The sequence below is a fragment of the Xiphias gladius genome, chromosome 8 (genome assembly GCF_016859285.1).
Source record: "Xiphias gladius isolate SHS-SW01 ecotype Sanya breed wild chromosome 8, ASM1685928v1, whole genome shotgun sequence".
Classification (NCBI taxonomy): domain Eukaryota; kingdom Metazoa; phylum Chordata; class Actinopteri; order Istiophoriformes; family Xiphiidae; genus Xiphias; species Xiphias gladius.
In genome coordinates this window covers 19,443,590-19,465,796 of record NC_053407.1, presented here as the reverse complement: position 1 = coordinate 19,465,796, position 22,207 = coordinate 19,443,590, and the positions used below count along the sequence as shown (strand labels likewise).

At 40.4% G+C, this 22,207-nt stretch overlaps 2 protein-coding genes across 4 annotated transcripts; one reads left to right on the top strand and one right to left on the bottom strand.

The window, feature by feature from the left end:
• Positions 1-19,038, bottom strand: LOC120793570 (growth arrest-specific protein 2). Of its 3 annotated transcripts, XM_040133780.1 has the most exons (9): positions 18,804-19,038; positions 17,279-17,398; positions 14,177-14,337; positions 11,274-11,404; positions 7,980-8,124; positions 6,575-6,638; positions 6,231-6,453; positions 6,029-6,136; positions 1-2,098 (listed from the first exon to the last, which is right to left on the bottom strand). In XM_040133780.1, exons 3-9 carry the CDS (start codon positions 14,319-14,321, stop codon positions 1,889-1,891), a joined length of 1,026 nt encoding a protein of 341 aa, XP_039989714.1. In that variant the 5' UTR covers positions 14,322-14,337; positions 17,279-17,398; positions 18,804-19,038; the 3' UTR covers positions 1-1,888. The 3 variants fall into 3 exon arrangements, with proteins under 3 accessions (XP_039989714.1, XP_039989715.1, XP_039989712.1); XM_040133781.1 differs by lacking the exon at positions 17,279-17,398 and having other exon boundaries at positions 7,980-8,121; positions 18,804-19,036; XM_040133778.1 differs by lacking the exon at positions 17,279-17,398 and having other exon boundaries at positions 18,804-18,989.
• Positions 19,039-19,607: 569 nt separating this feature from the next.
• On the top strand, positions 19,608-21,960 carry fancf (FA complementation group F). The gene is made up of 2 exons (XM_040133777.1): positions 19,608-19,710; positions 19,986-21,960. The coding sequence occupies exon 2, from the start codon at positions 20,034-20,036 to the stop codon at positions 21,063-21,065; it is 1,032 nt and encodes a 343-aa protein (XP_039989711.1). The 5' UTR covers positions 19,608-19,710; positions 19,986-20,033; the 3' UTR covers positions 21,066-21,960.
• The last annotated feature ends 247 nt before the right edge of the window (positions 21,961-22,207 follow it).

Below are 22,207 nucleotides of genomic sequence, written 5' to 3'. Positions count from 1 at the left end.
AGAGAGATTCATGTCGACTACAATGGAGAAGTGAAGAAAATGAAGGAGAGAATAAGTGAAGTGTGTCTGTTGTGAAATCTTTACTTTGACTAGCTTAATTGATTGCATTTCTCAGAGCCTTCACTTGATCCTTACACGCTTCCGGTGCTCTCATCGTTTTGTAGAACAGGAAAGCCAATGTTATTTGCTACAATAAATCACATTTCTGCTACTCTTGTGTGGATTTTGTGTGTGGAATTACAGTCAAATAGAAAGATGAACCAAGTTAGGATAAGATTTTGATTTGGTTTAAATGATTGATAAAAAATTTGCAACATACTGTAGTTGAGATTTATGCATGCTAATACATATTTACACTTAGTTGTATATTATGTGAGCCTTCACTGGTTTCAGGTTAAGTGTATAAAACAGGACCTGAGCACACTAAACACTTGAAAGTCATACATCCTGCTTTTTGTGTCGTTTTTGGTTTGTTTTTAGCTTTATTTGTGATAAAAGCAAGATAAACAGCTGACCCAGAAATGCTTTGAATATGAAAAGTCAAAGATATTTCAAGTTTTGAAAATTCAAGTTTTGAGAATTTATTGGAATTTTACATCTAAAAACAAACTGGACGTATTTACCGCACATACAAGCCTGTGGGTTACACTGCATAGCCACTGTTCTCATAAGGCCCACATTCATTTTTCAAGGAAGTTGTAGAAATTAACACATTTAATAATAATGTTGTTATTTATGTGTCTTAATTGCATGAATCTAAACCTAGGAAACAGATTACTCCTCAGATTTCAATGACTGCACTGCCTCTAGAGGTCAGTAGCATATAACAAATCAAAGAACTGCAGAACCTCAAATGAGTAAATCTGGATTATTATCAGGGAGGTTCTATTTAACTACATACTACATCTTGTAGAGGTGATTGTCCATGTTCTTGCAATACAAATTATATAAAACGAGCTATCCTAATAATGAATAATTATTAAAAACGATAATAGCATAAAAATGCATTGCATAGAATAGTTATTCAATATGTGAACAATCTAAGCATTGCGTCACTGTGGTAGCCTAGTAAGAAATACATAATAAAGAAAAAAAACATTATGTTTTATGACCAATGTTTGGTCTCTAGGAGAGATGTGGTAGTTTTTATAAGAATACTATACAATGGACTATTATGTAAATATTTGGTTAATTTCATTACTTTGGATTGTAAGGGTCCACTTCTAATGCCATAAGAAGACATTAGAAGAAAGTTAAATTTGAGGCTTGAGTTTGGTGTCCACTAGAACCACCCATGTATTTAATGTACCGTAAGGCATCAGCCAAATGACAAATGTCTGCCATTGCACACACACAAGGATTCCAAGGAACACAGGCTTCCCGAAGGTCCTCAGACCTCCACCACTTACTTAACTTCATTCAGAAAAGTTCTGTTTTTAACATATGCAAATGCAGACAGGTACCGTCGGCCTGGATGACTGCATTAAAGGAGCACGTGCTCTAAGAACTGAAAATGCCCACCTACTATAAGTGATACTGTAAATCGCTTAAAATACAATTAGTGACTGAAAAAAACAACTCTCAACAAAAACGTACAGCTTCACTTGTAGCCAGTTAACTACATAAAATTCAATGTTAAGGGCCTACTTGTGTGATTCCAGGCTTCATCTGATCACAAACATACATCTGACTGAATTCTCGAAAAAAACAAAACCAAGTATTACTATTACACAAGGGAGCTTTCCATGAATGCTGCTGTGTCTGTAGCCACAATATTTATAAAAACAGGCATATGTTAGATAGCCTTGTCCATTAAGTACGGAGATAACAACAGAAAGAAGTCATCCTCTGTGTCCTTTTATTAATGGCACTTTTCAGCCTCATGACTTCACTTTTTGCTGCGGTAGTGCGCTGCCACCACCAGGTAGCTGTCAGGGGTGAGGTCCTTGATGTTGAGGGCCTTGCTGCTGACGGGGGACGTCTTGCCCTCCACCCGGGAGATTTGGAGCATGCGGCATGGGTCGTGTTTTAGCAGGTAGCTCTCAAAGGTCTCCCAGCCTCCGCCAACACGCACCATCACGTGCTTGTTGTGCAGCATCTGCAGGGAGAAAATAGGATTACGGTGTCGCTTCTGATGTCTGTGAGTGTTAAAAGGAGAGCTTTACATGGCTGTTGCTGAGCCCTCTCTTGTACTAATGGACTAATGTCATTCCCCTGATTGAGGCTTTGGGTTGAGGTTGAATGAACAGTTAGTTGTGGCTTTGATGTCAGAGCTTTTTGATTGATGTGGAAGCCTCGGACTGGTGGGTGTCCCTGGAGGAAAGCTTTCTCCATCTCCCGCCAGCCTAATGCCTTGTTGAGCAGGCTACTGACAAACACAAGACTGATAGAGACATCTCACCGTTTGATTTATGGCATTACATAATAAACAAGACTAAGCTGGGAATGCTAAGCAGGTATGATGTTTACCATTTTCACCATCTCAGTTCAGCATGTTAGCATGCTAGCATTTACTTATTAGCACTACACACAATTACATCTGAGGCTAGACCTGATCATTGCTTAAGAGGAAATGTTAAGGGATTAACACTTTATTCTAGTTCATCCTGAAAGGGACATGACTGTTTGTACCAAATGCAATATCAATCCATCAAATAGCTGTCAAGGCGCTTGACTGAGAAACAAAAATGTCAGCCTGCTTTTGGCGCTAGAGGAAAAGTCAGTCATCATCAAAGTTCTTAGGGTTCATCTGGGGACCATGAATGTCTTGGCAGAATTTTATGATAGTCCAACCAGTAGTTGTTGAGATATTTCAGTCTGGACCAAAGTGGTAGACAGACAGACACTGCTATCCATACAGGTAAACCACTAGCATTGGCTAAAAAACATTCAACCAATGGCCATCTCATCACTAAAATAGACCAAACCTAAAAACTGAATGCTCTGCTAAACCAAGGAATTATGTGCAGTATTTTTTTTTTTCACTGTTAAATATTCTTCAAAATGATGCCACATGCCGGATCAGGGCACATTCTCAAGGTTGGCTACCATGGCAACATCAGCTATTATAATAAAGAGCAGAAGAAATAAAAGGCTCTGGTATATTGGATGTTCAGACCCATGCATTCCCCGGAGGGCGTGCACATAAAACATGTCTGCTTCACTTCGGACTCCCATCACCCCCTACCTCATTAACACATCATTACACCTCTACTAAAACAAGCTTGTTTACCAAGCGCCTTTCTCAGAAGCAGAGTAAATAAACACGTTATTATTAAGGCCTCTAGGATGCTGTATTTGTCTTTAAAAACACAATGAATAGGAGAATGATTCAGACAAATACCAAATTAAATCATCTGATAAAAAGGCTAAACTACCTCGTGAGATTGTCACCTCAGTCTGGTCAGATATGAGGCTTCCTGCCCTCCAGCACCATAACATGCAGCATTTATAAGCCTCTTAAAAGAATCAATCTAGAGGGCAGTGGCGGGGCAGTGCTTCCAATCACCAGCACCAGGCCTTCGGGCTTTTTGAAAGTTGATTTAATGGACCAGTGTGATGCAGAGCGGTTTCAATCACGCTGCTCTGGGACGAGTCCCTTGCTGGAGCCGAGTCTCTCCTCAGCAACCCAGAGAAGGGCAGAGGCCCAGGGCTGAGCTGTGGGGCACCTCTCAAAAACACTGCGACGTTACTCTGCCCCCTTTTTGACGCTACAACCACCTCATTTATTCCAGGAGCTGCGAAGGTCAGAGAACTGTGAAGTCGAGTCTTAGAATATGGGCTGCATGCCACTGTAGTCCTCGCTCTGAGGCTGCCTGCAGACAGTGACTGGCCTTAGTGTAGTCATACCTTTTCAGTGAAAACAACAGCTTTTTTGGGGGGGCGTTAACCAACAGAGGAATTTCAATTCAAGAACCTTCATGAAAAGTGCTGACTAAGAGACAGAGGAATAGAGGTTTAACGTACTGTAACTGTGACTAGTGCACATGGAAATGGAAACACGTGGTAATACACCTGTAATTTTTGTGTAATTTTACTATTGTTAATTCATAGTAAATGACATCTATTGCATGTCTTGAAGAGGAACCCTTCCTCTGTTGCTCCTCCTGAGGTTTCTTCCCTTTTTGTTCGGGTTTTTTTGAGGAGAGTTTAGGGTTGTGTTAGGGTTTCTCCTTGTCTTAAATGAGGGTCTAAAGTCCTTTGAAGCCAATTTGTGGTCATGCTCTGTAACAATAACACTGACTTGACATTTAAGATAGTGTAGCCTACACACTGTACAACAGACTGCAGTGGACCAGCACCGTGAGTTTCTCACCATTTGTCCTTGGTTGCCCGGCAACCCAATGAAGACTGAAGCATTCAGATATTGAAAAGGCATAAATAATGATAAATATTCAGATTAATGCAGTTTATCATGTTATTCTACCAGGAAATACTTTCATCTTACATATTAGAGGCTTATTGTCCTCACTAATATTTCAAAATTGCTTTATCATCCAAACCTTACAATGATTGAGATTTGATTTGGTTGAGATGTAACATTAGTAGTTGCAATATAAATTGCCGACAGCAGAGGACATCCAAGAGTAAACTCTCTTTTGCACGTCTGCACATCCTAAACATACCGTCGGCATGAATCACATTCTTGGAGGTGTGAATCCTGGTTGTGGGTTGCCAAGTAACCAAGATCCCAAGGGGATCGGTGCTACTTCTCTAATCTTTGTTAGCCTCCATTTATCTCTCTCCAATACCCTTTCTGTCCCTCCACTCCAGAGTGGAGTAACACTTCCTGGGCCGATAGATTCAATGTGATTATAAGATGTAATTAATGCAACAGCCCGTGTTGGGCGAAATAGCTTAGTAAAATATTTTCCAAGTAATGACTTGGTCATCGGATCATATGGAAATGAGTGGCTTTTATTTTCCTTTTATAGCCAGTGGGCCACATTATGTTTGGCTGAAGATGGACATTGTCGGAATACCATTACCAGTAAATGAGACCTCACAGCAAAGGCGGTGCTCTCCAGACACAATGGATGACTTTCATCCCAAAGCCAGCCCAAAGTATCAACATACTGCCATATGCTGTGTGAATGGAGAGGAGTTTGCACTGCACTGAGAGACCTCATTGTTGCAGCCCTACACTGATGTGAAAAGTAATGGAATGGATGAAATCAGATTAGCGAAAATATAAAGTCAAACTTCAGATTTTTTCCTACCGTTTTGTCCTTATGTTCCACTCTAAAATCTACGAATTCTGTAAAACAATTGCAGTAAGTAGAGTAGACATATTTTCACTCCATTCCATGACTTGTTTTACAGAATAGATTCATAGTAGAAGTACATTTTATCATACAGTTCAGTTAACAGATACGGGCACTTTTTTGATTATTTCCATTTTGTTAGACTTTATAATTTCAGTTCAGAACATTTCAAAGATCCATCCATCCATCCATTAGCTATGCATTAGCTATATTAGCCTATCTTTTTGGGGGTCATACACTGTCCTTTTATTTGACTACATTTATGCTGCATTTGCTGTTACCAGTTAATTAGCAAACCGTTTGTAATTGTATGGATTCCCTTGTGTTTTAACCTTTTATAATTTTTTATCAGACATTTTATATTTTATTTTCTATTTGATTTTGTACAAATACAAAAACAAACAAACAATAAAGTACACAGACTAATTAACCATAAACACTCTAAATATAAAAAACTGTTTATGCATTAATCAATACTATAACACTTGGACAAGGACCATTGTTCAGAATGAATCCTTTTACATTTGAATTGCAAGTACATTATACTTTTAATAGTTTTATTCTCTTCCCTGTGAAAAACCTTCAAACCAGGTCTTTTACGTCAAAGTCAACATTTTTTCATTGTGGTATTTTTAAGTTTTATTACATAAAGGATTTGAATACTTTCCCACCACTGTGCAAAAACCAATTCATTTGCTAACAGCTGATCCTGAATACATCTAAACATGAAGTCACGTTAGAGGGTGATGTTATAATATACTCACCCGGATAAAGAGCATCTTCTCCCCAACACGGTATCGGCCCTGCGACTGTCTCTCTACACAGAATTTATTTGGACAGCTGCAGGGGGGATCATCAGCGATATGTCTCACCTGTAACACACACACAAAGGTAAACTTTTCACAGATGTTTCCCCCCTGATATTAAAAGTAGAAACGTAAGCAGAGGCGATCTACGCTGGCTTACAGCATCATCCAGCAGCTTCCCTGTACTTTTCTTGCTTGAAGTCACTTTGGGAGGGGTCGGGGATGGGGAAGGAGATGGGGAAGGAGATGGGGAAGGAGATGAAGCAGGAGATGGAAGGAGGGGTTGAGCCGGAGATACAGGTGATGGAGGAGGTAGAGGCGCTTTCTCCTCTTGTTCAATCTCTTTCTCCAGTTTTATAAGGCCAGGAGGCTCCACATTGTACCTGTAGAATCAAGTGTAGAATCGAGGAAAGATTTCCAAAATAATCCCAAGAAGTATATGGGAAAAAAGTCAGAGCTAAACTGTAATAAATAAAGAGAAAATATGAAATAGCCAGACTGTACCGTGATGCTATCCGTCCCAACTCTAAAAGACAGAGGCACACTTCCCTTGGCTGCTTGTGAAGAACTATGGGAAGAGATAAAGTTTCAGCATTGGGTAATTAAAGTAAATAGAGACTGTGTGGTAACTGTGACATGGCAATGAATGACAATGAGTGGCTGTGTGATGGACAAGACAATGGTAAGATGTGGAAAAAACAAGCTCATCAACTTCATGCATTCAAATGTTTATCTCCTCTGCAATCCTGTTCATCCGAAATCAAATGAAAATAAGTACTGTCCAAAATTGGGATATATACACAGGCCTGAGGTGTCTATTTGAACCTCACTGACTATATGAGCAGACAGTGAGAGCGGATACAAGATGTATGATATGTGACACACCACACCATGCATTATAGACAGAATATCCACTGTATGATAGCAAACCTGGTGTTGTTTGATCTACTGCTGAACTGATAAATCCATCCAGAGAAAGGAAGGAAGGAAGAGAGAAGAGAGAATAGAGAGAAAGAAAGAAAGAAGACAGATGTCAGCTTTTACTGTTGCTGCTGTCCTCGCTCTGCGGCTGCCTATAGACAGTGACTGGCCTTCGTCACTGTTGTTTTTTTCACAACATTTTATATCAAAATTACGTGTCTACTGCATTTGAAGGAGCAGTGTTGAGAACTCACCGTGTGTGTAACTTGGCCCTCAGAAATGGTTTGCATAGTTTAAATTGCTTAGCGATGGTCGACCAGCCATTAGTCAGAAATTACGAGAATGTATGAATATTCTAGGTATTTCTTTTACAGACAGGGTCGCATACTGTACAAGATTGTCAGTCCAGTCATATAAACATATTTCAGTGACTTAACGTGCAAGACATCCTTGCAGTAACTTAGAGAGATATAGAGGAGTGCACGAATGAGGTAGAAAGCAAAAAACCCCTATGAGCTGAGGAAAACATTTGCACAGTGTTGGCCTACTTTCCCACTAACTCTCACCCTTCTGTCACTGCTCCCTTTGTTTTACTCCAGACATTTTGTGCATAAGCACAGTATTCGAGATCCACATGTCCTTATCGTCAGGTAGCGCTGCTCCCACCACAGTGCTCCCAGCAGACTGCTGCCCTTGTGAGCTTTGTGTGGATGTCAAAGGAGTTGAAGCAGAGCCTGGGGATGTGAGTCCCCTGAGCCACAGAGGGGAGGACAGGGAAGCGGTACAACCTGTGTGATACTCTACCTGCACAATCAGGCCATTCACAGGAGATAGAAATCTGAGTCCAATGCCCTGGCAGTGCCAGTAAAAGCCAAAGGCCGTCAGTGTTGTATCCCTATGAGAACTGAAGTCTGTTTATGGATCCTGTTTGTCCTACCTTCTGATTTTCTAGCGTTCTGATGTTTATGGCAGAAAAAAACAGACTCACCTAAATCCTCTGACTCAAACAGACATGTTTCTCCAACTCCAACCTCACGACACCAGGCCAGGAAGTTAGCTGTGTTGTCCCGGGCAAAGAAAGAGCCGGAGGGAGCGCTCTGCCGACATGGTATCCTCCGATATGGAATGCTCTGCTAAAGACATAGAGGTAAGTAAATGAACCCAAGATGGAGAGTATCCCCTAACTTTCACTGATGAGTAGTACTTGGACTTTGAGCTGAACATGAGCTTTTACCTTGTGTTTGACAAACAGAAAACAAAGGTCCACCAGGGCGACTTGTCCATCCCAACCCCCAGAGTTTCCATCAAAACATAGAGCCACACACTCTTTATTTACACCAACTTCTTCTCCATCTGCTCAGGCTCTGGTTTCAGATCAGGACCTTTTTTCACACAGATCAATATGGGAGATGGCAACTTCGAAAAGCGGGGCTACTTTACCAGGCCTTCTATGATTGGGGATCAAATGACATGCTTATGGGTTTCAGCCCCCACACGGTCTGTTTGGAGAGATTTATGCGCCTTCCTGTGGTTTTATACAGGATATGTGCGTCTGTGCTATGAGAAAGGTGCAATGAGCTCATGCTGGAAACATGCAGGCTTTTGTGGGTATTTTCCTTTTCTTTCCAGGCTCTCCTTTTGACATTTTCTGGAATCCCTTCTGTTGTTGAATTACTTTGCATTCCTGGAGAAATAATCTCCACCACATTGGCAGTGCCGTTTGATCTAACAACCAGAATGACATGTTATTATTTCTGGGGTGGCTCGCTGAATTATCTGCACCTTTACATTTCTAATAATTGAACAGAAGGTACGGAACATTTGGAAGACATTATGTTGAAATGGATGGGAACTAATAATAAGGATAAGGAAGTACTTTGCTTGAAAGTCACATAATTTTCTTTCACTGAGGAAGATTATAAACTGTATTATTTTTGTACACCTGCAGCATATTCTCAACACCTCTACCTCCATAGCTTTACGTGCACACTTTAAAGGAATAGTCTGAAATTTTTGGAAATATTAGATGGAATTTATAACCATTGGACAGAGTTAGGCTAGCTTTTCTGTAGCCTGCTTTAGCTTCACATTTAATGGACAGATTTGAGAGTAGTATCAATCTTCTCATCTATCGCTCTGCCTGAAAGCAAAATAAGCGAAATAATGCTTTAGATTTCAGTACTATGGGAAATGCATTTTAACAGTTAATGAAATGGTTGTATTCAACTTGGCACATGGCAGTAATATGTCAAGAAAGAGATATTATCTTCATTCCTATGTAGCTGATATCAATTGATGTTAACATGTGGAAAGATGCACGAGAAACAGCATCTACAAAGTGTGATTTATTGTTTCTCTATGCTGGAATCACTCTGTTCCACACCACACACACCACATCAACTTATAATGAGACATGAACTCAGATGGAAGGTCTCTTTAAAGTGGTCAAAAGTAACTGTAAACAACTTCAGCCAGAAAGGACCCCCATACGCCAATCAAGCAACAGATACTTATGCAAGCAACAGCATGTCTTAAGATGAGGTACTGTGTATCAGGCATGAAGAACATTGTTAATCTGCAAAAGCTCATTAAACTGAAAGTACTTAATGTGAGATGCATAGAGCTATAACATGGAGAAACAGCAACAAATCACACTCACTGCAAAACATCATAACGTAGCATTGTTTGATTTTAAGCCAAAGTTGCCCATCTGTCTCAGGACTCCTCTGCTCTCTGATGTCCTCCACAATCAATAGGCTCCTCTATTTCAGTCGTCCCACGGTCATTGACCTCAAGTATTTCCTCACATCTGTGCTGCTACACTCACACTGAGATCAGGAGACCCGCCGTCATCAGTGCTGTAATGCCTCAGTGCAAACATCAACAACTCTCTCTAAAGAGCCAACAAAAGAGTCTTTTGCCTCTTTTGCTCTATCTGAACAGAAAAATGACCTAATCAAACATCTAATCCCAGTGAGCACCAGACGTCAGCTCAATGTTCAAGTAAAAAGAATCGTATCTATAGTAACTGCAGATATTGAAAAAAATGCAACAGACATGAATGTCTGTTGCATTTTATCATATTCATCAACAGAGTTTACGATTTCTTTTTAAACTAATAAAGCCACATTTTAGTCTCAAAGGCTACAAACCAAGCTCTAAAAAAGTTCTACAAAGTTAATCAATGCAGACACTCCCAGTAGGTTGCTTCTGTAGAGTTGAAACATTTACAGAAGTAGAAATATGTGTAAAAATGCTTTAATTTCATTCTTTTAATTGGTCAGTAATACCATGGACCTCAAAAATGTCTTGCAGTAGTCCTGAAGCTGATACAGTCTACGGATTTGAAACCCTATTGTTTGTTTTCTTGAGCACTGACCCAGTAAAATATACACTTGCACTGATTGCTTGGGTTAAATTACAGATAACCACTCGCAAAGTTATCCTTTAATCTTTTCAATTCAATAAATTCTCACTCAAGGCTCAAAAGAAATCAACATTTCTCATAGTTCTGCCAATTCTCACAGGGGATGTGGGGCCCCATCAGTTAATGTGTCCTTGCCAGCCTCATTTTTTCTTTTTTGCCCTGCTGAAGGCTGCCGGCCCCCATCCCCCATCCCACCTTTGTGCACTGCTTTCTGAAATTGTGGAGGTCCTTGCAAAGTAGGGATTCATGGTCGCTGCTGAGCGAGAACCAGTAAGATGTGAGACACAGGGTGGAAGACAAACGTTATTTACAATTTTTCAGTTTTCACTGTTAAATATTAACCATCCAGAGGTTATGATCTTGACATTTCTTTGAGACGAGTATAGTTCTTATTGAAATTGTTGAGGGAAACCTGGGGTATGACTGTTTTCTTTCTCAGTGATAGTCAATAAAACTTCAATACTGTTACCTTTAAAGCCATCTAGTCCTGATAAATTACACAAAAAAAACAGGATATCAAGAGTTAATTTATGTGGCAATACAAAAACGATTTTAAATGTGGATTTGAGTTCCACTTCCAAAAACCTGTATTACTTAGTATGTCTGGATTTCACATTTTTTATAATCAAGCAGGACAGTTGTTAAAATAGCTGTGTCTAAAGTGATTGTCATTTAGTCTGATCCAGTCTTTCAATACTGCTTGACTGATGTTTTTCCTCTCAGAAACAATTTTCTGTCAAATCAAGCTGAAAGTTAGTTTAGGAACACTTTCACCCAAGATTTGGCTTCCAGATGAGTGTTTTCAGCATATCTGTTATCATGCCAGACTACTCTAATCCTCTGGTTTCTCTGTACCTTGCTGTTGCCAAGGGCAGACAGGTCTCCATTACTTTGCCTGAACTTCTCCTGTAGTGTCTCAGCCAGCTGGCACAACAGGAAGCCATTGTCTAAGCGATCCATGAAGCTCTCAGCGGTGATTTCCAGACCTGACCAGGGGACAAATAAAGAAAGCAGAGTCCAGCACCAGAAATTTATCATAAAAGTGCTCATTTAAAAATATATACTGCATAAAGAAATAAAATCTAATCTCCAGTCCATTCCCAGTTGAAGCTGAACCTGAAGCGATGTTGTTGACTCTCAGAAACCGCTTGGCTGATTGAGCTTGGCTGGCTCTGCTGGGTTTAGGCAGCTCTGCAGAAGCCAAACGTTCAAATTTTACAACATGATTTGAGAGAATCTGGGGGGAGATTTTCTGGGAAAACACCATGGGGAGGCAATGACAACTCCGTATGCAAAAGGTAGCATCTGCTTGTACACAGTAATGCTTCATTATCCCGCACAGATGCAGAGATAGATTGGTGATCAACATGTGGTGTCCAGTTGACTGACTTCCAGAGGACCATTCTTTCTTAGTTAGATCATTGTGAAATAGGAGGTGGTGGCAGGGGGGTGTCTGTGGAAAGAAACTGGAGAGAGATTTTTTTTTTTATCCCTTTTCTGTTTCTTATAGGAGGAGGGGTCTGGGGGTTCGACGTTTAATGAGTTCCAAATGTTGTAATTGAGCCCAGAAAAGAGAGATTGAAATCTTGAGAAATACTCAGTGAGCTCCCGTCTTATATGCTCATACTCTCCCCCGGTCCTCGCTGTTTGAGGAAAATATATTCCAGAGGGCTCTCAGGGAAATATTTAAACTCATATACTCGGCCCTATAAATTGCTCAGTTCCTCCATCCTCCCCTTCTTAACAACAATATGACTCATCAGTATAACCAAGCATCCACCTCCCACTCAATCATTGGACTCATCCATATACCACGCCACTCCTCCCACCCGAAACTGTAAACCCAGATATGCTCAGCATATCTGTGCCTTTTTCCTTAGAAATTAAAGGTACTGAGCATGCAGAACATGGCTTAAACCAACAAACTGGTTCGATACTTTGTATTTACTGGTAACACGTGGATGCTTGTCCTTCCGCAGCTTTTATATCTTTGATCCCTCACCACAGCAGACCGCAGGTTTTTAGCTCAGCTGTTTCCAGTGCAAACACACAGACTGGCAGAGATAACAGGGAAGATACTGAAGTGGCTTTAACTTGTTTTCACATAGGCAGGAGTCGGTTTCAGGAACTTAACTGGCTTCGAGTCAGTTTGACAAATGTCTGTTGGGCCGTATAAAGTCTCCAGGATGTTGGGTGAACAATTTTAAACCACATTAAATGCAGCAATACAGACTTCAAAAAGCAAATTTTAGAGAAAAACCTCTAATTATGAGGTAGTGGACTGCCTCTCCTCACATAGTCTACACAGTCATTAACAAATCTTAAAATGCTGAAAAAATATTGTTTAACGAACAGTTTACCTCTTGGAAAATCAGCGAACAATCGCTTAATTCTTACATTGTAACCTACTCTGCTGGAGGAATTCTAAGAATTTGTGTTTTGAAAACAAGAACATTTTTGTGTTGACACTGGTAGGTCTGTGGAGCCACAGTTAAACCTGCCAATCAGCATCTTTTAGAGCAGTGCTTCCCAATTATTTTTGTGTTGTTAACCCCTCATACGAAGCAATGCCTACCTGTCACCCCCATCACAGGGTGGATGCCTGTGAGTCTCAAGTGGTTCAATCACAGAGTGATTTTCCTTCACAGACTGTTTCAATGGACGCATATCAGGTGCCTGAAGAGGTAAAACTACACAGTATATTGAGCTTGAAGGTTCATTATAAACTTTATATAGAGTATTTTGACGAGAACTTCTTATCACAAGGTCCACGCACAGTATATAACTAGAAAATAATCAAAGACTAGAGAAAAGTAATTTTGTATAACAGAGTTTTTTTTCTTGTTTTTTTTCTTGTTTACTACCCTGGAAATCATCTCATGATTCCTTAGACTCATCTTGTGACCCTTTGTGGGATTCCTGTCCCCCAGGTTGAGACCCACTGTTTTAGAGGGACATGGAAATAAGTCTGAAATCACACCAAGTCTATTGTGTGTTAACCTGTCACACAACTTTCTTGATACATGCCCAAGAGTTGGTTTGCATTAGACTTGAGTCACTGAATTCAGATCAGATCCACAGACTGCTCCATGCATTTGTTTTGTGACTACACTGCTGAACAAATACACTCCACAGGGTGATTTATTATGCAACAGCAACCTTGCACAAAGCTTCTGCTGATGCTCCCTCCGCTGCTTATTCTCCACCACTGGCTGTGCATTATTCGAGAACTGTTAATAATCCCCATTATTCAATTAAGGCCAATCTATGGGACAGTGTGTGGACATGGAAACAGGTTCACACGTTCTGGTGCTTTCGAATAGTTTGTAATGAGGTTCAGATTGATTCAAGCCCCCTGCAGAGGTGTTTACATCAGCAATACCAGTTCAATTGCTGTTAAAGATAAGGAAAATTGCAGAGACATTGATTTGAATAAATCAGCAACAACACAAGCAAAATTAATAGTTTACTATAAATTTTGCTGCCATAAGGAATTCTAATATCAACTAAAACTATTTGATTGTTATGCTAATTTGTGAATTTCTCCAAATGCAATGGACTGTGTATGACTATAACAAATAAAGCAGATTAAAGTTAACATTTGAAAAAGACGTAGACCCTTTTTAGCTGCTACATATTACTAATTGGACTACACCCAGAATAAATGTCTCATAAACCACCACATAACCCTGATGCTGACCTGTCCTCAGATATATGATAAGACGGGTGTTGAGTTTGTGTGCTTGAGTGTTGCTTACCAAGAATATTAGTGAGCCACAGGGCCAGGTCCTCTTTCATGGGCAGCAGGCTGGCTTCGTGTCGACTGGCCAGCCACTGGTGGTACTGCTGCATGTCTGTGAGGCCAGGGCCACTGGGCTGTTTGGGGCTCAAGGAGCTGCACATGGTGCCCTACGGACAGCTTGAGGAAGGAGAGGGGGAGTAAGACAAGACACACGGAGTCTGCTCAGACAGTGGCACAATGTAAACCTTCAATGTGGGTTGAAAGGAACCCCAGAGATGTCTTTATGCATTTAAATTACTGTACATCAATAGAACAGTGAACAGTTACTGTGTCACTGAGTTGTTTAATCAACTCTGTGGAATTATTTGGGTCAGATTTTGTTGTTGTGTTGGTTTGAACTACTTCATACAGGGGTTGATCACCTTGTTACCAACCCTTTTTTATGCATATGTCATAGTATATGAGTATACATTATGTGTATGTAAGTACTGAGATCTATATGAATAAATAATGGTCAAATACAGTGTGTAGTTATAGATAGTCTATATAATCAGCTCTTTAGGAACCAATGAAAGACCGTAACTAAGAACATTTAATCTAAGTGCATATTTCAGGTACTTTACTGTTTTGAATTACTTTATACTTCCACTCCAATATATTTCAGAAGCACATATTGTACTTTACACTTCACTACAATAATGTGACACCTACACTTACTGATTACTGTGCAGACTCCGACTGTACATACAAAACCTATAATTAACTCATAAAATATGATGCAGTGTTATAGATTCAGCTACCCAACAGCATATAAAGTTATTAAATTAGCTTAACGTCAAGCAGCTACAACATTAAAAGGCTGCTTACACACTGATGCATAGGTATTAATGATAAATTAATATAATATATGATTAAATAATCACATCTCAATAAAATAGCACTGGCATTGGTCATTTTACTGCACAATGAGTACTTTTACTTTTAATACTTTAGGGACATTTAGCTAATGATACTTTCTTTGATTTTTCTTAAGAAATATTTTGAATGCAGGACTTGTAATACTTGTAATAGAATAGAATAGTATTGGTACTCTAAAAAGACGTTGGACTACTCTAATTAATGATCTAAAATAATCTACATGACAATATTCTTCCATAACAGCTGACATACAGGCCAGTTATTCCCAAAAGGAGTAGAGGAGGCTCAAATGAATATAAGAGAGGAAAGATCTGGGTGCTTTTGTCCTTTTGGCCAAATCCACAGTCCACCTGATGTAATGAGACGCCATCATGGACCCTGACAGCACACTTCCTGTCCCCCTCTTCACTGGACACGTAACCTTCTCATACCAGCCAGACTCATACAGCAGGGACTTTAATTCAACAAACACCAGACACAAACAAAGAGCTCCTTCAGATTACTCTGCCATCTATGATACAGTCTATCATACAGTCTAAATCAATCCAATATAGTCAACACTGCAGCAGGCCTTACATTAGGCCCAGATGGAGAGACTGTAGCTGTCATCAATATTCAGAGCATAATATTTAACAGCTACTTACTGCCTGCAAAGTGAAGTCATTGACCAAATGAGAAATTTCTCACAGTCTTTTCCAATATCATGCTACAGTATGATAAGAGTTCCCTGAATGAGGTTTAATGTGAAAATCTTTCACATTTCAGTCCAGTGTCACTCTATTAATGGATTTACTGCTGAGACAAGCAAGTAATTTAAAAAACCCCAAAAAAAACAAAAACTGGGCACCAGATGTAAGACCTGGCCAGAGTAATGACACATATCGAGAGCTCAGCAGTTAATATTCACAGTTGAAAAGCACGGGCGCCGTGATTACTGTGTCTCCAAAGTACAAGCTGATATGGAAAGACTATGTGATACAGAGAGAGGTGACATCTTCGAGGCTTAGAGATGACGGCATCATAAGGAAACGGATGACTTTTTTACTCAGGGCTTGCATTATTTCAAAGGCTGCTGTGGTCATATAATCAAGGGACTTTATTTTAAGTATTAAGGAGAAGAAAATAGCTTAGAATGGACAAACACTCTTTCTTGTGTGGTTCAAATCAGCAACAGGACATTTAATGCAAATTATAAGAAGAGCTTATTCATAGTGTGTGATGGATGAAAAATCCCTTTGAATACCGATGGAGTGTAACTCAATGTGAGGAACCTGACCTTTAAAGCTGTGTAACATTTCAAGGTCCCACTGGAGTTGGCTGTAACCAAATCACACAGTGGTGCAACACTGGACATCACGACCTTGATGTCCGACCAAGGTCGTCTTATCTTCCTGAAGACAAGAGCTCCTCGCTCTGTACACACTAAACTCTGGAGCTCAGCACTCACACACAGGTGCTACATTCCCATGTCCACTGTGGTGCAGGCTGACAGGCAGAACAAGGGCACTGGGACAAATTCTCATGTCTCAAAGTACAAGACCCATTCATACAAACCAATTCACTGGTGTTATGTGTAAATAAAAACATGGGTGTTTTACATATCTGTCAATGGGCAATGTTGCAAAATAATTTTCTAGCCCAATGAAGATGTTATCTTAAATATTTTCCCCTCCTTGTTTTTAATATATTGTATATATTAAACATCATCACTCTCTAATGAAAACCATGTCTTCCCACATTTTGTGCTTTTGAATTTTTCAGATAAACTGAACTACTCCTTTGTGGGTTGAGAAACTTCTCCCATGTCTTAAGGTAAACAAATAATTTGACAACGCTTTGGATTAGCTGAAAAATGCATCATCACAAGGCAGAAAAGAGGATATTTTCTCATCGCGGGTGAACATCTGTCAATTGTCAACACAGCAAAATACTTTTACTCTCTAGCATGGTGAAAACATAATCTTAAGTATTTTTCATTCCTTGTTTTAACATACTGTATATTGTACATATTCAGTATACCATTTTCTACTGAGCTGACTCATATTTAGGGGCTTGATCATTTATCTTGATGTAAATGTAAACCTTAGTCTAAAGATTGTATTCTTCTCTACGGGACCATGAATAAACATCCTGTTGGGTTTCCCTTACATTTTCCTAGGAAAGAGTCCTTAAAGAAACAACCAGCTGTTATTAAACATACCTGGTTCCTCTCACCACACTGTAGCCTGACCTCTTCAGCCTCAGGCCAAAAACACGGCCAGCACCACCACTCTGCTAGGCTTTAGGTGGCATGTACCATCTGCTGAACTTGCTGCTCCACCTATTGATGTTATTTTCAGAACCAGAATCTGATTTAAGAGTAGGGATTAGAATCAGATACAGATAACCTTTGTAGCTCAAAGATATTCAAATATACAGAGATATCCAAATATACATTTTCTCAGTCCGAGAGACCTCATGACTTCAGTAAAGCCGTCATAACATACCAGAGTTGGCTGCAGATCGCTCCAGGAAAAGGCATATGGATGGGAATTTGGACTGCTGAGTCACATCAATTAGAAAAAAACAAGAGTGGCTCTGTCCTCCTAACCCCTCAAGACCCTTCACGGCTTTCTCCTCTACAACATTAAACTGATGTGGAGTCAGATTTGTCAATTTAAACAAGGGAACTCGCATGGTTCTACTGCATATAAGTACTGTGTGTGTTGTGAGTGAGTGTTGCATTCAGGTATCAGATTGTATCAGCAGCTACACAATGTCTCCAGCAGAAAATGTCAACAAAAGCAGAATATTCTCCTTTTTGATCTCACACAAAAAACAAAACAAAACGGACAACAGGCCTACAGCACAAAGCTTGTGTATCTATCCACAATATCATATCACATATTCCAATAACCCTGTTCTTTTTGTATATTAGTGCCCCACATTGAATATCATAATTACTCAGCTGCGACACTGCACTGAGTTATCCTAGATCGGATCATTTTAAAATCTAATAGACTGCCCCAGGCCGTCAAATAAAGACCCCTGTGTTGTAAACATTTGCACCATTAACAAAGAGCATTTCAGGCAGACAGTGTGTCAGGAACACAGATAGGTATACATACTTATTTATGTGATATGCACATATTTTGTTACTATTTCTGAATTTAGTGCCATAACTTGGTTTTGGACTTTGTTGCATCGGCCTCCTTAAGCACTTGGCAAGACATTTCATTTAGAACTGCAAGAAGATTTTAAAGCTGTCTCCTCCTTTACAACTGTGAAAAATAAAAACAGCCACAACAGACAATTCACAGCTCTGGAAATAGGATCAAGGGAGGATGCCTGATGAGTTATGACTGAAATCCAGCTGAGCACACACTAATTAAAACCAATGAGCACAGAGAACTGCAACTGAAGAAAATATGTCAGAGTCTGGGTAATTAAATATACCTTGAATTAACTTTGAGAGAAATAAAAGAAAACGAGAATTAACAGCTTTCTGTTAAATGTCAAGAAATAAGAATTCACTCAGCCCCAACTTTTAAACAAGCCACAGAGGATGACATTATTCTGAACATTCCCCTGGTAGAAGAGCTAAGGGCTATAAAGTACAAGTTACACCGACAAACCTAAATCAGAATATGCATAAAAACATTCAAAAGTCTGGCATTCATTTGGCAGTAAGAAAACAGCGAAAATGTCTTGCATGAGTCCACAAAAAGCCTCATATCTGCGCTCACCCTGAGGGTTCAGCTCGTTGGTGCGCACCTTCCTTTCACTCGTCCTCTGAACTGCTGGATCCCACTTTTCATGCTTTTCACAGCGGTGCATCGACCCACAGGTTAGGCTCCAAAACACTGAGCCAGTGTAGACCGGGGAGGTCTTTCTCCCTGCGCATTTGCACAAGGATCTGACCGCACACACACACACACACACACACACAGACACACACACACACACTCGCAGCACGCTGCTGCTGCTGCTGATGGGAGGGAAGTTTGATCCTGCTGGCAGTGTCTCCCTCCTCTCTACTCCATGTGTTGCCTCAATATGACATATTTGGACTGAATTCAGCAGGTCATTCCGAGAAATTCAATTCACTTTGATTTAATGGATTTCTTTTTCTCCGTGCATGCCCATGTAATCTGATCCGACTGACATACCTTCACTGTGTCAAATCTGGTACATTTATATTTGCTGTGAGTACTAAATTTGAATGACACCCTTTAGTAGGTGTGAATAAATGGTAAGCAATTTATGACCATCATCATGAAGCAGACAATGACAGATACAAAAATGCTGATTTTTTCCGTTTACAGAAACGCACTAGTGGATGTTTTTTTTTATATAATCATACAAGTTACAATAGTATTGGCGATATAATGTAGATAATTCAAAACATAAATATGTATACAAGACAGAAAATAAATATAAAAACAAAATGAGAAAATTAAAACGTGTGTAAACTGAGTTAGTGTAGCTTCGTACCTCAGTTCTGCAGTTTGGAAAGTAGTTCATTGTTGCTTTTTATTTTGAAGGAAAATAGTTGGTCGAGGTTTTGCACTCGTGAACGCATGCGCAGTGGTGAAACCGGCACAAACTGGCAGCGGGACGAGCGGGACGAGAGGAAAGCAAGAAAAAAGACGAGTGAGTTTACTCAACAACAGCAGCTATGTTCATTTCCATTAAATATTCCTATATAAATGTGTCATATTCACTTTTGTGTGTAAGGCTAGCTGTTCGCTGGATTTTGTTTTGAAACATGGCACAGGAAGTCGTGTTTAACGTTAGCTACAGTTCGTTGACTTCACGCGCTAACTAACCTGTAGCTAACTCGCTTGCGGCATAAAGTTAGTTCTAACAGTTTTTCGGCGGCAGGGGATAGTTTGAGTCAATGTCTAGGTTGTGTCTGTCCTCCGCAGTGGCTGTCCACGGCTCAGAGGCTGAACACTGAACGCAGAGAGCGCCACATGGAGGCGGTGCTGAAAAACTTGGCGAGCACGGCGGAGCTGCTGGCGGTGGCGGCGCACAGCGATGTGGTGGAGCAGTGGGATAAACAAACTCTGTCCAGAGCTTTTCACTGGGCCCGGTACTGCGAACACCTGTTTTCCAGATTTCACAATAACTCCGCGGTAAGGAGGATTATGGAGAAGCGTCTCCAGCTCACAAATCAAAGCTTGCGAGCTGCCCTCCCTGCGTACACAGAAGTCTCCTTCTCGGACCTCTCCCGGTGCCAGCACCAGTTGCTTGTGGGCCTGTTGAAAAACCCTAAGCTGCCCAGCTCCCTCATGAAGATGCTGTTTGACAGCAAGAGTCCTGTGGACACAAAGCACAGTGAGTACCAGGATGTCACCGGCCTCTGCAGCCACATCATTCAGTGCAAATCTGCGTGTAAAGTCCTGAGTGGGCTCACAGACCCGTCAGCTGTTGGTGCTGAGGCTGAGGTGCAGGGGGTTATGCTGATGGAGAGGCTGGGAGCTTTGATGAGCCATGGCAACGAAGCCCGCAGGACAGAGCAGTTTTTAGACTCTGTCCTCCAGGGATGTGAAGGGGCAGCAGAACATTTCTGTCTGGTCATCGCTGCAGCTCTGCTCACAACTAAAAACTCAGCCACAGAAACGGCTTCATGGGATTTTGTCTTGGACTGGCTGCAGAAAAAACAAAGCATGCTGCAGCACATGTGTTCTGCACTGCCTACTACACTTCTTATGGACCTAGCAAAAGAGCACCTGAAATTTAGAGATGCATACTGTGATGTGCTGAAAACGTGGGCCTCTGATATGGAGTTCAGCATAAGTGACTGTGAATGGGTTCAAACCAGCACAAACCCGACAGTGTCCTTCCAGAAACTGACTGTGCACTTTCTGGCCTTGTTTGAGACTTGTCCCTCTCTGAGGGACGTTATAGAAAAAGAGCTAAATGCTTTGAAGATTTCTGATGGAGACTTTGAAGTCAGAGGTCTGAGTGTGTGGGGAGACCTCCTGTCAGCATTAAGCCAGTGACTGTCAGTCTTGGGGTTTCTTTAGAGCTGGAAAAGATGGCCAAAATATATAAATATGTCTATTTATATCTTGATGCAGTGGTTGACTAGGGCTGGGTATTAAACCTCAGTGTGTCCATAGCACTGATTATTGAAAGCTGTCAATGACTGAAAGCTGGCATTCTTCTTTACCTCTGAGCTATACTTCTGACAGTTGCTATCATAATTTGGCCAGTTTTAGACTGTATGTTTTAGGCAAAGTTCTTGTACAGCTTTGTGTGTTTAAACAACATTTAATAGCTTTGGTTTCTTTTGTTGAATTAAAAAAAAAGGTTTTGTAGAAAAACAAATAAATATAATAATTCTATAAATTTACAGTATTAAGAATAATAAAAATTTTAAAATACTCACCTTTGTGGATCTGGTAGACCTGAAAGTACGTTGCACTAGCCTGATTCTCGCAGTATAAATACTTTAGTGAAAGTTTAGCCATGTGCCTTGTGATAATCGAAGGTTGTTTTTTTAAGACAGTACAATTGGATATTTGTTCAGTTTCACAGGGTTTGGACAGATGGTAGCATCACATGCTGCCGTGTAATCGGCAGTAGCACGAGACCTGAATGAATTTAATTGACAGTAATTGTCAGGCAGTGAATAGTTTAGACTTTATAAATTGGTCTCTGGAGGTTCAAGGCTACATTTAGCATCATAAATTCCACCTGACTACCAAATAATTATAGATGTGCTTTTTTAAAATCATTCTGTTATTGTTTCTTTCCACAGTGTGCAGATCTATAGAGAGAGATGAGTCTAATAAAAGGTTTTGAAAGACAACAGGCTATCAAAAACTGTGATTAGGAAGCAAAGGCATTGTGTTTTCCAATTTACCCTTCGCTATTTGTATACACCTAAAATTATTTTTGGTTTCTCACACACCATCTGTCATTATCACCTCTTCGCCGCAAAGCTGCACTTGGTCTGAATCTAAAAATTTTTATTGGCTTATTGTCAGTCATGTGACTCGACTGCCAATTCACACATCTCAGCTCTTGCCCGTGTCGGAGCACCTCTGCCACGAGGGATCAATTAGTCAGATCAGGCGTCTTCAATCAAACCCTCCACAATAGCTGGTGGGTGACATAACCCTGGCAGACAGCGGATTAG